The 15,107-nt window shown below is 41.4% G+C and overlaps 1 protein-coding gene across 7 annotated transcripts in view; it reads right to left on the bottom strand.

Annotated features, from left to right (window-relative positions):
• The window catches only part of dmd (dystrophin), a 304,958-nt gene that overhangs the window by 40,408 nt on the left and 249,443 nt on the right, over nucleotides 1-15,107 (bottom strand). For all 7 annotated transcript variants that reach the window (XM_083892996.1, XM_083892990.1, XM_083892991.1 and 4 more), the window contains 2 exons: nucleotides 14,442-14,502; nucleotides 8,972-9,007 (listed from right to left, as the gene is read on the bottom strand). In XM_083892996.1, the coding sequence (XP_083749122.1) occupies nucleotides 8,972-9,007; nucleotides 14,442-14,502 (97 nt within the window). The remainder of the gene's footprint in view (nucleotides 1-8,971; nucleotides 9,008-14,441; nucleotides 14,503-15,107) is intronic.

Here is a 15,107-nt window from a genome sequence, read left to right as displayed (position 1 = left end):
CAGTTTGTTATATGAACATTATTCCTGAGTCTCTGTGACATATTAGGAGGATTTTATGGCCAGTTGCTTTAGATTTATTACATAATGCACCTTTAATTCCACTATACCAGTGTCTGAGTATATGTGAGGAAGAGTAGGACGATGAGAGAGCAAATTATCTTATTGGGAATAAATCTCTCTCCAGTTTGACAACCACTGATCCAAATGATTGATTTAGAGAGAGACCAAAGTAAACAATAGTAAACTATAATGTTATCATTGAGACTTGTGTTGTTTCTGGCACATCCCTGACGTCACAGTTCAAGCAGAAAAACCCCCACCCCAGAGCAGAATAACCACGGACAGTGGGAATGCTGTTTTTAAATCCCGGGTTTAAAAACCAATTTAATTCTTTTTAACAAGGTTTTTAATTACGAAATATTTGATGGAGTGGCAAATGCACGTTACGTTCCGTACAGTCTTGGCATATTAAAAATTATATTATTCATGGCAAATTTGTGGCAAGGATTCTCCTGCTTAACCGACAGCAGGAGAATGTCTGGGTGGAGAAAGCAGGAGGCAGGACACTTGCCAGCTCCAGAGTTTTTCCTGCTGTGTTCTTACACGAGCTCATATGAATATTATCCATAGATTTGATTAGAAAGCCTTCTTACATGCGATAGCCCTGAACTTCAAACCTCACACTGCTGCGCGTCGTCTTTTAACAAACAGACAACTGAAGCCCTATGGAACAAATTCATTCCTCACACATTTTACTATGTGACCTTTGGAAAGTGTTTGTTTTCACAGCCTCTACTCGCAGTCATAATCAATTTAAAATTGCATTACAGGAAGGAAATAAATCCTTTGATACCTTTGGCTCCAAGAGGTTGAAACCACTGGTGAATAGAACACTGGGAACATCTACTCCCTCGTGAAACAGCTCATTGGCTACTTCATCAACCATTTCAAAAGCAATGAAATCTAATCCATCACTGCTCTGATCATCACCACAGCAATCAGAGCGTATGCTTGTGTGAGCAAAGTAGGTCTTAAATCTTTCATTAGTTTCATTATCTAGATACAGGCTTTTTTTTTTTAAATACAACCTGGGGAGTTTTTTTTACGAAGTGATAGTTGCTCACACAATTAATCAAAAAACAGCATATTTTCTCTTCTGTTGACAATTATTATTTTTTTTACAATCTGGGCTTCAAACAACAGCAGTACTGATTAATTATCTCATCAGGGCTGAAGATGACGGCTGTAAAGTTTCATCTTAGAATACGTAAAAGGGAATGGTAAGAAAAATGCTAGTGACGACAGATTAAATGTAGCAGACCTGTTATTAACGTATATGTCCTCAGAGATCCAATTACAGGTGGATTGTTAAGTTTGACTGGTCACACTTTATTATTACGATGAATCCTGTGTGTGTGTGTCGGTTCTGATGACAGCTCGGTGGATTTATAAGCACATCCAATCAGAATCTGATCTTCCTGATCACATTATATACGGCAAGTGATCAGATCAGATCTGCGTGTGTCCATATTGATAATGTCATATTGATAAGAAAATATAGATATTTAGATAGATATCTGTCAGGTTTCTGTCCCAAAATGGTTCTGTTACAAAATTATCATAGCAAGGAAGCGACATAGACGGACGCTGAGTTGTGTCGCCTTTCATGCTGCCACTAACTTCCATCTCTCCGGATCTACGTCATTATTGTTGTCGTTCGACTTGCGATGCGAATGACGCAGAAGACCCTTTGATATCCTATCAGATTGAAACAGATCTGTAAAAATTTGATCAGAACCGCATTCGAAAACTCCTCATGTGGTTTGATTCAGCTTTGGAAAAATCAGATCTCATGTGTTTTTAAGCTGTTCAGACTGCCAGAAAAATCGGGATATGCTTCAAAATCAGATTTGGGCTGCAGTCTAAACACGGCCACGGAGTGACTCAAAGCTCTACTCTCGCTGCTGTAACACATCGCACGACTTTAGCCAATAGAAAAAATCGTAGTGGGAACAAATAAATCAATGTATGAGCACTTAATCGTTTAAAAATTTACTGTGAAAGAACAGCGAGATAGAAGACGTCAGCTGAGGAGGCGGGGTCTAATGTGTTCATGCAGGCTCAGGAATGTGGCCACGTGTCCTTTAACCAACTCGGAATTTAATGATTGAAACCGAGGATGAATTCGGGAAGCAATGGATGCGTTTAGACCTGCAATTAGCAATGGGAACCGATCCGATCACTCAGGTTTGAGCAGGGTCAAAAAGCCCCGTTTGTCCTGAGGCTTATCGATACTTCGAAGGTGAGTAATAACAAATACTTGAAATACCTTTGCTGTTAATAAGACATGTGCGCTGATTCATTTATCACGGGGCTAAAATGTTATGCTCCAACTGGAGTATGGCTCTGGCTCATCCACTGTAGGAACAGGCACCAATTTAGTACCAGGTTTTTTGTTTTTTTTTAAAGTACTAAGTCTGAATACATAAACTCAGATTAAAACCACAGATTAAATGTAAACAGAGCCAGTGGTTGATTATCATCAACTGCAAATATAAAGACAGCAAACAGAGGAGACATAGCAGGCATGTCTGAGCACGTCAACACCACTGCCAGTGTGAAGTCTTTTATCCATCAGCTGTATTTAGTTATGGCGCACACACACACACACACACACACACACACACACACACACACACACACACACACACACACACACACACACACACCTGCAATCACATCGGTGCCAAAAATCTGTACCAACCGGCCCGCATCCTCTGCTCCGATTACACACACACGCACGCGCGCTCACACACATTATTATCAATGCAGGACCACTTCAGATTATGAGGGTAACAGCAAAACAGACAAAATCTGCACAAAGAATGCTCTGACATCACGATCCGTCACATCATCACACGTACATCACCGTGCGCGCCGCACACCTCCACACACACGCGCATACACACACACACGCGCATACACACACACACACACACACACACACACACACACACACACACACACACACACACACACACACACACACACACACACACACACACACACACACACACTGATCCAGCCACTGCTTCGCTGCCACGGAGGTGACTGTGTTTGCACCTCGGTGTGCGCCTTTCAGACTGTGAAGGAATGCAGCGCAGTGATTGGCTTCATCAGTACGAGCTCCTTATTTCCCACCTTTAGAAGAGCTCAGCAAACGCAACACACACACACACACACACAGGGCTCCTCCGACAGAAAGGAACCAGAATGAGGACATGCATAGTGTGGGTGTCCACGGGGGACGGAGAGGTTCAGTGACCGCACACCTCGCCCGATTCCCCGTCAACAGCAGCATCCGCTGAGCAAAGAGAGAGCGGGCTGTGTTGTGTTTAATGGCTCCTAAACAACCCGTTTTATTGCCTTTCCACGGGGGAGGGAAACTATTCTGATTCCGTTTTCACGCGCTGTGGCTCAAATCTCATCCACGCAAAAAAAAAAAAAAAAAACACATTTCAAAGTCAGAAGCCAAATATGCGGCATGTAACACAGTAGTTACAGCGCAGGTGGCGTTAAAACAGGCAGTAGTTTGGACAGAAACCGGCTAGCAGCGCAGAAGAAGTGGGAACATGTAGGCTACAGTGTCCCAATTCAAATGTTAACGCATATTGTGGAACACCGTGCGTGATCTGCGGAATGTGCGGAGTATGTGCGCCTCACTCACCGCCTCCACGGTGATGTCTGTGTGCACAGGTTTACTGCATTACGACCAGTCCCCCATTATCTCACACCACCACCAACAACAACAGTCCCCATCCCAGCACTTACTTCCGAAGCTGCTCTCGCATCGCCGGCCGATCTCAATCCCCGAGTCCCGTAGAAATGAACCGATTCCCGGACCAAAAAAAACGGAGGCGACGAACCCCCCCGAGCCCCCACCGAGATCCGAGCAAACGTCCGCAACGTCTGAAGAGAGAGGCGGCCACGATCCACGATCACCGTGTCCACTCTCTCTCTCTGTATATATGCATGTATCAATGTGTATGTGTGTGCTACTGGATGTGTGTTCGGGTTGCAGAGGCTGACTGGCCACAGAGACACGAGCGACGGTCAGCCGCCGGAACACAGCACAACTACTTCCGCTCATTGTTTCAAAGTAAAAGCGTTAGTTAGAAATGTGTTGTGCCTTTGTCTATGCAGTGTTTCATATAGTTAAAATGTCCAGTGTGTAACATTTGGGAGAGTTTATTGACAGAAACTGAATATAAATGCTTAGAAATAAAACATGTTGGTATAAGAGTATTTTCATAGTCAATTCATTGGTTTGCTAATTAAAACAAGCTTTCTGATTTTTCAGCTTCTTAAATGTCAATATTTTCTGGTTTCTTTGCTCCAAATAACAAAGAAATCATCATTAAAAGTGATTCATCTTTGTTTGTGGACCTAACAGGACATTTGAGAACGTAATCATTCCAAGGTTTGACATTTTATGGAACAAACAAATAAACGATTAATCTAGAAAATAATCGACAGAGTAATTGATTATGAAAATTAATCATTAGTTGCAGCCCTACACTCTTAGAAATAAAAGTGCTAAGTAGAACCATATAAGGTTCTTCGGCTTGTCCTCATGGGAGAACCCTTTTTGGCTCCACCTTTTTATAAAAGATCCACCAAGAACCCTTTTAAAACCCTTTATTCAGGAAAGAGGTTTTAAAGGGTTCTCTGGATCAAAATGGTTCTTACTGGAACCATGAGTGTTACCAAGAACCCTTGAAAAACCCTTTCTTTGGGAAACCTCAGCCCTTGTAGAAGGACCCTTTTGGAACCCTTATTTCTAAGAGTGTATGTAAGAGTTTAATCGCTTTAGGATACAAATCGTTTGGGTTTTGTGGCCTAAGAAAAAGCTTTTGTATCTAGGTTCTTGCTTTGTGAAGGCTGCCATCTTAAAGCGCCGTGTTTTGACAGTAACATTTGGGATAAATACTTGCTTTGTCTCCTTGGGTTAAAGAAGGAGCTTTTTTAGATCTTGTGTTGCACGGCGACATTCCCATGCTGCACACATTAAGCGATTTATTTTCTGTCAATACAGAAGGAAACAACATCAACATTGTGCTATTAAACCGAGACGATTGCAAACACTGCTGGAGATTGACTAAAAACACAAATAATTTTTAATGTTAAGTTACAGAAGTTAGTTCTCTAGCTGAAAATATTTTAAGGGAATAAATGCTTCTTGTCTCCTCCCACCCCAGCACTGCCGGGCTATACGCATATTGTTCCATAAAGGGTGGATACTGTGAGCCTTGTAAAATGTGTATAATTCAAATGGTTTATTCCAAATATTAATGAAACTAACATAGGGCTTTGTAGAGACGCAGCTCATTATTTGTCGCAGGACCGTAAACAAATGACTGCACATTGTATAAATGTGTAAGGACCATATAATCATTGATATGGAAAACTGAACCATCTGAAATTGTCGATGCCTTTATTTTGAAACTCATATCCTTACTCTTCCGCACTGGTCCTGACTTTCCCAGGAAAAGTTGACACAGCTCAGCTAGACAAGGCGGAGCTGAGGCTCTCTGCCTCTTCCTCCCTTCCCCCATCCCTCTGTATCTGAGAGCAAAGAGCCTCAACACCATCCAAAGAGGTTTTTTACCTCCCTGATGAGAGAGAGTGTGAGATAGAGAGAGAGACAGAGAGAGCTGCTTTGCTTTACAAGAGGCAGATTTGCACATTCAAGGCCAGAGGAGGGAATCAAAACAGAGAGGAAGAAGATGAGAAAAGAGGAGGCAAAGACAAAAAACAAAACAAAAGAAAAGGAGAAGGTGGAGGAGAATGGAAACAGTGATCCTTGTTTTAACAAGGGTCACAGGAGAGAAGAGGAACAGGTAGAGGGCGAAAGAGAGAGAGAGCAAGAGGGGGAGGAAGAAGAGGAGCAGAGGAAATCAGGGAAATCAGTGTTCGAGGCTGGAGAAATAAAGTCTACACTGCACCAGCAGAGAGACAACAGCCTGTAATTTATAGGCAAGTCTCAACTGTTATTTCATCCTTCCAGCAACAGTATATCTCTGTACCTGTGTGTGCAGGTGTGTGTGTGTGTGTGTGTGTGTGTGTGTGTGTGTGTGTGTGTGTGTGTGTGTGTGTGTGTGTGTGTGTGTGTGTGTGTGTGTGTGTGTGTGTGTGTGTGTGTGTGTGTGAGAGAGAAAGAGGCCTGGGACAGTGGCACACCGCCCCGGCAGTTGGCAGACAGCAAAGAACACCGACCAACTGTGACGCTGCTTCAGTTGGCATTCGTCAGGGAAAATAGATTCGCTTGCACACACCGCATCAACTACAGCCAACGAGCGAACAGTATCAAAAATCATATTTAAAATGATTACTGTGTGATATTTGTGCAGATCTGTGAGGATTGTTCTCTTCGGTCTGTAGAATAAGGTGTGTAGAGCTCAAGACAGTAATTCACTGCAATTGCAGTAGGCTGTATTGCGATTTCGATTAATTGTTCGGCCCTAATTTCTGTGTCTCTATTTTGGCTGAAGCGAAACAGCCAATCACTGATCTGATTGACAGACAGCAATGCAGGTTAAACATGCTAAATAAAACACATCTAATAAATGAAATTTCAATGAATGTTGACAGAATACGGTTTGAAATTGAGCACACTAATTGCATGAAAGCTTTCCTGCGCTGAGGCAAATTAAACGCACCCCAGCACAAGGTGGTGGTGCTGCTGGTGGGGAGGCAAGATGGATGTTACAGGTTTGAGGAAATTTCCAGGAGCAGACCATTGATTGTGCAGGAGGAGCAGTTGGTAAGCCATATGTTGCTGCACGGTGTCCTGAATGCGTATGAGGAAGAGTTTATATGCATGAGACACAGTGAGGGTGTGTTAATAGTGTGTGGGCTACAGCTGAAACAGGTGTGGTGTATGCTTGCACACCGGCTGCTGTTGTGTCAAGATAAAAGAAAAGTATGTGAAGTCCAGGACACAAGTTCGCTGGAAATACGCAAGTTGTTAAAGTACTAATGATACGTGTTTGTGGCGGTTCCTCTGGGGTTCTCCACTTTCCTCCCACAGCAACAAAAACATGCAGATTTGGCAATATTTGTCTCAATGTCGTGACGTGTCCAGGCTGTCCAACAAGTACTGCTCTCAGTAGACCACACATAACCAGGCTCCTCATTCCTCCCTACCACGTGCAATACACTGTAAATGCACATTAGTGCAATATACTTATACAATTTTCCATGTTCAACCTTTGTTCATACTGTAAATATCACATCTATACTGTGTATATTCTGCAAACTGTCTATCCATTTTTGATAATGCATGTTTATTGTTTATATGTTTATCTGTACTGTCTTTGCTGCTGTAACAATGTAAATTTCCCCACTGGGGGACAAATAAAGGACTATCTTATCTTATCTTATCTACACCGCCTTTTGCCCAATGTTAGCTGGGATTGGCAAGAGCGCCTCTGTGACCTTCATGTGGAGGATAAAGTGGTAGATGGATGGATGAATGAATGGGATCGTGGCTCTCTGTCCTGATCTCTGCTTATCGTCTTCTTCTTCTGTTTGGAGTTTGTAAACCGTGCGCACACTTTTATGCATGTTCCACATCTTCTTCTCCTTTTTTTTGGTCACAGATAGAGCGACCAGTGGCGGATCCAGAAAATTCTACATGGGGTGGCAAAGCGGGGGCAAGAGGCGGGTGGCAGGGTGGCATGGGATGGCGCAAGAATCCCCAAATGTAAATGGATTTAACATAACAAACATAAAAATACTTTAAAGGGACACTGTGTAGTATTTATGGGTTTATATAACCCAAAATCCACTTTTTTATACATATTATGTGCTCCTGCATTGTCTAGTCGCTGTATAATAGTTTTTGTTTCATTTTCGTAGTGTTTCAAAAAGTCATGTAAAATAACATGGTCACGGGCCGCGGTTGCATAGCCACTGTTAGCAGCGAGACGCCATGTTTCTACGGAAGCCTGTAAGGACAAACGCGAGAGAACAAATCAAGCGTCGCTTTACTTGTAGCGGAAGTCCCGCCTCCACTCTCTCCGCTTCGTCTGCTACGGCCGTGGTAGCTCGCCCTCTCCCTCGCCTCACGAACCTCATCTGCTGACACGGAGAAAGACGACGAGGACGAGATTTGACTGGCTGAGGATACCGTAGCGCTCAGGGAAGGGAGGGGGTGAGCAGAGGATCAGTTCTTTGTTGTAAATTTCAGCCTCTCCTCTAGATGGCACTATAAACTACTTACTTCACCTTTAAAGTGAATCTAATGCCAAGCTCACTGCACATTTGATGCAGGGCTGTAGCTAAGTGAGTCAGGGGCCTAAGATTATATTTACAATTACTGACTATTGGTCAATTTATTGTTTGTTTCACTACTTTGAAAAGCTTGTGGACATAGTCGTGGATGTTCTTACAAGTAAAGTTTTTAAAACACAAATGCTAGGGGGGCAAGACTCTAGCTGCCCCCCCTTGCCCCCCCGTAGCTCTGTCCCTGAGAGCAACACATACAGGCCTGTCTATGTACTGCAGCATTTAGAAACAACGTTTACAATCGACCAAATGGTTCTGTTTCTGTGTAAATATGAAATTCTCTGCCGACGTGTTTTGACACAAGATATTGACACTGCCAATAACACCAATACATACCAACCAACCGATGCAAAATGATATGAGAGAGAACAACTGTCATGTTGTCACTAACAAGACCTCGCTTACTGTACCTTTAAAATGCAATAACAGATTAATTACATTATCTTCTGCTTGTTTTGTATAAAACCTCCTCAGTATTGCAACAACAGATGAGTGTGAAGGAGTAAGAATGAATAAATGCACTGTGGTAGTATATGCATATTAATGTGCACGTGTTTGTTTGGAATATTCAGTTTGTGTGTGTGTGTTTGTGTGTGTGTGTGTGTGGTCAACTGGCACTCACAGAGCTGCGGTGATCTGGCCAGGTTCAGCTTTCTCTCTGTATGTGAAGAAGGAAGGAATCTGTCACTCCTCTTCTCTCTCGCTCTCCACCCCCTCCTCACACTCTTAGTTAATTCCACAGCAAACTACACGTTAGAACTTCTTGAGAGAAACCAAGCATGTCGCGCCAGTTAATGGAATCTCTCGCACTCAGTCATTCAGGGTTAAACATGCCAAGCTGCTAGTTGATGATTACCAAGCTCTGTAGCAGAAGGTGTGATAGGAATGTGTGGTGCAGAGCTCAAACCCGCTGAGGTGATGGTGTTTCTACATGTTTCCCTATAAAACAATGTAATTGACTTGTTTTATGTACGGATCGCTGTTCCAGACGAATTGCCTCGGCGGGATCGACAAAGTTGTAACTGAATTTTGAATAGACGTTTGTAAACGATCATAGGGTTAATTAAATATCGCAAATTGATTGCAGTGAAATAATTCCACGTGGCTCCAATAATTCCCATACTCTCATACTTTATACTCTACTATAAACTCAGTGGAATTACTTTGTTGTACCAGCTCAGCAACAGTCAGACGCCTGCGTGTGCATCCTGCTGTGCTGAGGCAGACGCTGTAAAACTGTGCTTACTACTACGACTCTCACACACGCTGCCTACAAAACTTCTGCTATGTGCTGATGAGTGGTAAACACTCTCCCAGCAGTCATCGCAACACTGCAGCACGATCTGGGACTTCAACCGCTCCATATTCACGATAAGGCATGTATAAATGAATTTTTCTGACCGACGAACACCGACTTACACAACGTCTGCAGTAAGAAAGTTTTAATATAAGTTTGAAGACATTATTTAAGCCTTGTGAACATAATCAGTTTATCTTTTCAGCTGAAGGGAAAAGAGTGATTTCTCTACGGAAACTAACTTTGCATGCTTTTAGTTTTGTAGCCATCGAAAAACTTTACCCGACCTCTTTTAAACTGCTCTTCCCCCTGTGGGCAAACTAGCATCATAATTTTGACCGAGTTGCAGAATTAAACAAAATGAAACAACAAATCTGACTCCTGACACTGCGCTGACCTCGTTAAAGGTCCATCGTGTAACATTTAGGAGGCTTTATTGGAAGAAAATGAATATGCTACCCATAAATATGTTATTATGAGCATATAACTGCTTTAAAATATAAATTGTTAGGCTTCCGTAGCTTGAGAATAAGCCTTTTACATGTAATTTGTGCTTTAAGGAGGGTACCATCGAGTGTCGCTCTGTTTCTACAGCAGCATCAAACGAACAATCCAGCTGAAGAACACCAGCGCATGCAGGGCCGGCCCAAGGCATAAGCGAACTAAGCCGCTGCTTAGGGCCCCGTGACCACTAGAGGGCCCCCAAGAGCAATTAACTAAAAAAAAAAATATTTAAAGATTGGATTGCTGTAGTTTATTTAGAATTTTTCACCCACTTTTTACGAAAGCTTTTTCAGAGTTTGTACATAGTTGTCAGATGTGATTATTTAACTTTATATTTAATTTATAAACCATTTTTATTACCTTGTTCCGGATGGCTCTGTTGATTTACATTATTATTTAAGTATTTGTTTGATATTTATTTGTCTATTTTATTTAATGATGTGTTTTTTACATATAAAAGTCAAATATTTGTATTACAGGAGTGTATTTTGTTTCCTCCCCAAAGATCGTGCACATTTTTAGATTTTCAGACCTTAATATCTTAATATTTTATTTATAAACCGTTTGGGTTTATGTATTGATTCTCTGTGTCGCCAGTAGGGGGAGTTGCTGATTTTACCAAATATTAATTGAAAGATTTTTCTGTAAGTTTGCAAATCTTGTGTCTGCTTCCATGCAACAAAAAGTTCTCACATTTAGTTTTACAAGTGTATTCGTATTCGTGACAGAGTAGAATAAGTAGAATACCTTTAGTTTAGTAGGTGTGTGAATGATCAATAATCATTATTATTGGTAACAGAGGGCCCCAAAATCAAAAATTTTGCTTAGGGGACCAACCATGGAGGCTTGGGCCGGCCCTGAGCACATGTTTTGTGTACCCTTTAATTTTTACCGTCCCTGCGAGCTGCAATCTCTATTTGATTTGAATTGTGCAATGACAATAAACTCCTCTTAATCAGATCTGTTCCAAATTGAACGAGTTCTTCCTACTAAGGTTAAAGGAAATCAGTGCAGTAGTTTCTCTTTGGCAAAGGTAATACGATTACTTATGTGTGTATATTTTACTAAATAGATGCACTAAAATGCTTCAATAAAACATTAAATGACTAAAGTATATAAACATTGTATAAGTGTATATTTGATGCTGTACTGTTACAGCTAAACAAGGCTTGTTCTTGCAGAGCACCCGCACCAACTCAGAGACTGTGGGAAATGAAGAGCACCCCTTTTCCTTAAAAAAAAAGCTGCTGAAAAGTCCTTGAGCAAATCACTGAAGTGCCTGAAGAGCACGAGTGGAGCAGCTCTCAGTCAGACAGAGTATCGCTGACAAAGAGCCAGTGTGATGAGCCACTGGGTGTTTTAGCAGATGAAGATGAAAATGTCATTAATTACTGTATGTGCTTAAGAGTCCTCTCAGAGCATCTGACGAAAGTACACTCAAGTACAGAGAAGTAGTGAGTCCAGGCATGTGATAACAGGGTTCGTACACTTTTTTAGCAATAGTTTTCCATGACTTTTCAATGAATGTCCATTTGTTTTGACTGCAAATCTTTGTCAAGACTTTCGTCAAATAAAAAAACATATGCAGTTTGTTGCGACACGTCTTTCATTATCAGCATTTTGCACGTGCGTGGTCTATGTCTTTCAGTAGCCAAAGTTTAAAACTCTCCTTAAAAAGCCACTCTGTTGTAACTTTCTTTCATACTTGATTTGAATTATATGAGTAATGCTTTAAGAATTGGTTAAAAGACAGGAAGTGGTTGTATTCTGTAAGGGCTTTTTTGTTGTTCACGTTTTGGTTCACGCCTGCAGTTTACACTTGCAGCCACTGTGTGGCATCGTTTGCATGTGAACTGTTGTCCCCTATAGGCGTCTCCTTTATTTACCGCCCCCGGAAGTGTGTTGCCTTGTGTTTTTAGCTTCTCTGTTAGCTTTTGTGTGTTAGCCGGCGAAACCCACACGCCAGGACTGAATGATCTCCTCCGTACGCATTATTTGCATAGACGCAGTTAAATCATATCACACTCGTTGAAACTACTACTTTCCTGGCATTTTGTCGTTGAATAGAGCATCTCAAAATCCATGTGAGGACTGGAGGTCGCTAAGCTCGGTGCCAGTGATCTGCTTGTTTTCGCTTGACACTTCCGTATCAATTTAAATTATAATCGCACATTACATGATTTTATTTATGTTTTTTACGCATCCAAAATATTATCCATGCAATATTTCCCTGACTTTCCCAAAACTTCACAGGAAATGTAGTTTTTCATTAACTTTTCAAGGACCTAGAAAATGCATTTTCAATTTCCAGGTTTTTCATGACCGTACGAACCCTGATATAAGAAATGATTGCATTAAGTCATCAGCTATAAGGAATGGTACAGTCAGTTTAAAGTTGAACGCACATTCATATCCATAAATGTCATTCTTTGTTTACAGCACAGTTTGTCATGTGCTAGTTTCATAAATAAGGGTTCCACTGTTTGTGAATACAAACACTGAACTGATTCCTTTGTGCCATGGAACGCCTTCATCTGCAAAACCTCCCATAAACAGTGGCTGACTCTGATAATGACTCTAATAATGTTCACAAACCGAGTCAATTTGTGTTGTTGAAGAGTTAAACCCACAGGTTTATCCTGTTGTAACTGGGGTGAGTACATAAGTGCTACGTATGACTGTAGGTGTGAATGAGTGAATGTGATGTCTAGTGGTTGTTACGAGCAGACAAGCGCTGTGTAAATGCAGACTGTTAACGTCAGTGAGTCACACTGCAGCACCTGAACCTTCATTATCATGAACACACACACACACACATCAGCCTCATTCAAACACCACATATAGAAAAAATAAAACCATTCCCAAAAATGCACCAGAAATTCTAACTCTACTCAGATCTACTACACTCTTAATAAAAATAAAAGTGCTAAGTAGAACCATATAAGGTTCTTCGGTTTGTCCTCATAGGAGAACCCTTTTTGGCTCCAGGTAGAACCTTTTTATAAAAGTTCCACCTGGAGCACAAAGAACCTTTTTAAGACCCTTTATTCAGGAAAGGGGTTTTAAAAGGGTTCTTGGATCAAAATGGTTCTTACTGGAACCGTTATTGTTACAAGACGCAAATGGTTCCAGGCAGAAGGGCCCTTTTAGAACCCTTATTTCTAAGAGTGTATGACATGCTGTTTTTGGAAAGCAGTCAAATAACTTTGAGAAAAGTGCTAAAGTGAGGTGTTTTATGAGGTCTTACGTACAGCTAACTGAGCTGTGTGTCCCCTGCACTTAGAACCCTCACAGCCAAGCAGACACATGTTCAATGAAAACATGGTGTCACCATTGGAGACACCAAGAAAAACACTTGACAAAAGGCTCACCTAAGTCTATGATATTGTAAGACTAAATGTTCTGCTTTTTCTTGCCATTAGACAGCATTTTTTTCTAACCCTAACCCAATCTGACATTTTATAGCACAGCACACAGGAGTTATTTGTCCACTGTGACCTCCATCAGTAAGTTCAAATGTGTAACCTAAGTGTGTGTTTACATACCAAATGAGGACCAGCAACTTCTGTGTCCCTGGGCACTAAAAACAATGATTTTATCTATGGACTTTGGTGCAGGAAAGTGAGTAGTTTACATCCTCTACTTTACAGTCAGAAATGGCTGTCTAATGGCAACATAAAGCAGCAAAATGTGGGCAACACCCAGAATTGACAGATTTATTCTTACAATTTGCTGTCAATGATAAAAAGAATATATCATGCCAGCCTTATAATTTAAACCCATTTAATAGCACAAACTATCCTACAGGATGACTAGTACAAGTTGTGTGCGAGTGTGAGAATTGCTCATTATGGTCGAAGAGCTTCATGGTCTTAAGCTGTTAATTTTCTTTAGTGCCAATGCAAAGTACACTCCACTAAGGTAGAGATGGGTATTGAGAACCATTTGTTCTTACCAAAGTATCAAAAAGCATCTGGACACTATCAATATTTATGCTACACGTATTCAAGCTTTCCTTTAGACTGATTGGGAATTGAAAAATTCTTGTTTACGTTGCAAATGTTTGCGAACAAATCTTGGCAACACACCGTGTCCATTGCTTTAAATAGAACAGACTGCCCTCTTGTGGTGGGCTGAGAAGGACCCAACACAATAATACCCATCCCTACAAGGTTAATCCACTCAAAGTAGAAAGATGTGACCAAAGATTTTATGGCATTTGACTCAGTCTCACTAGAACTAGCACTCACTGCAGTAAGCGATTAGGTCTGTATGCGAGATCAGGACTTACTTTATGTAGTAGGGCACGTTGTTTGGGGAGATGCCCTGCTCAAAGGGGCTCTCGACAGAACCTGCAAAGACAGAGAGGCAGGAGTCACAATTGTCTGCAGACCATTCAAAATTTCACACCTGCACATTTCACTGCTGGATCAGCGCCCCGTAGGTTTAACAAAAACCTGCCCATCCACGAAATGTGAGGGATCACATGTAATGAAAAAGTTCTCTTCAAAGTCATATACCTGATAATGAAAAACAGCAGAAAAACACGAGATATATATTGTAAATTATCTCACTTATTAAGCCCACAAGAGTTGGCACACTAAATATTAAAGCACACTGCTTTCTGGGAATTGTCAGCACAGTCGGAGCCAATCAGATTGTTTGGCTGAAACGACCCGCTGCTCCAGCGTTATTGTGCCCATGGGTAACATTTGCCGCAGTTAAAAACAGAACAGTGCATTGTGGGACAAATGCCAGAACACATGCAGTGTGTATTAACATAGCAGGAAGAGATGAAAATGTGGACATTCTCATTCCCACTGTTCTCACTGTAATATCCACAGTCACCTTTATTATTCAGTCACAGTATCAAGTCTCTGTATTCCCATGGTCAAACTGGATGGAACATTTACACGTTTTACATTACTGTAGGTTTGAGTGTTAAACACAGGAACTT

This window comes from Microchirus variegatus, assembly GCF_963457635.1.
Source record: "Microchirus variegatus genome assembly, chromosome: 1".
NCBI lineage: Eukaryota > Metazoa > Chordata > Actinopteri > Pleuronectiformes > Soleidae > Microchirus > Microchirus variegatus.
The sequence above is the reverse complement of the archived record's forward strand: the minus strand, read 5'-3'. Positions and strand labels throughout refer to the sequence as shown.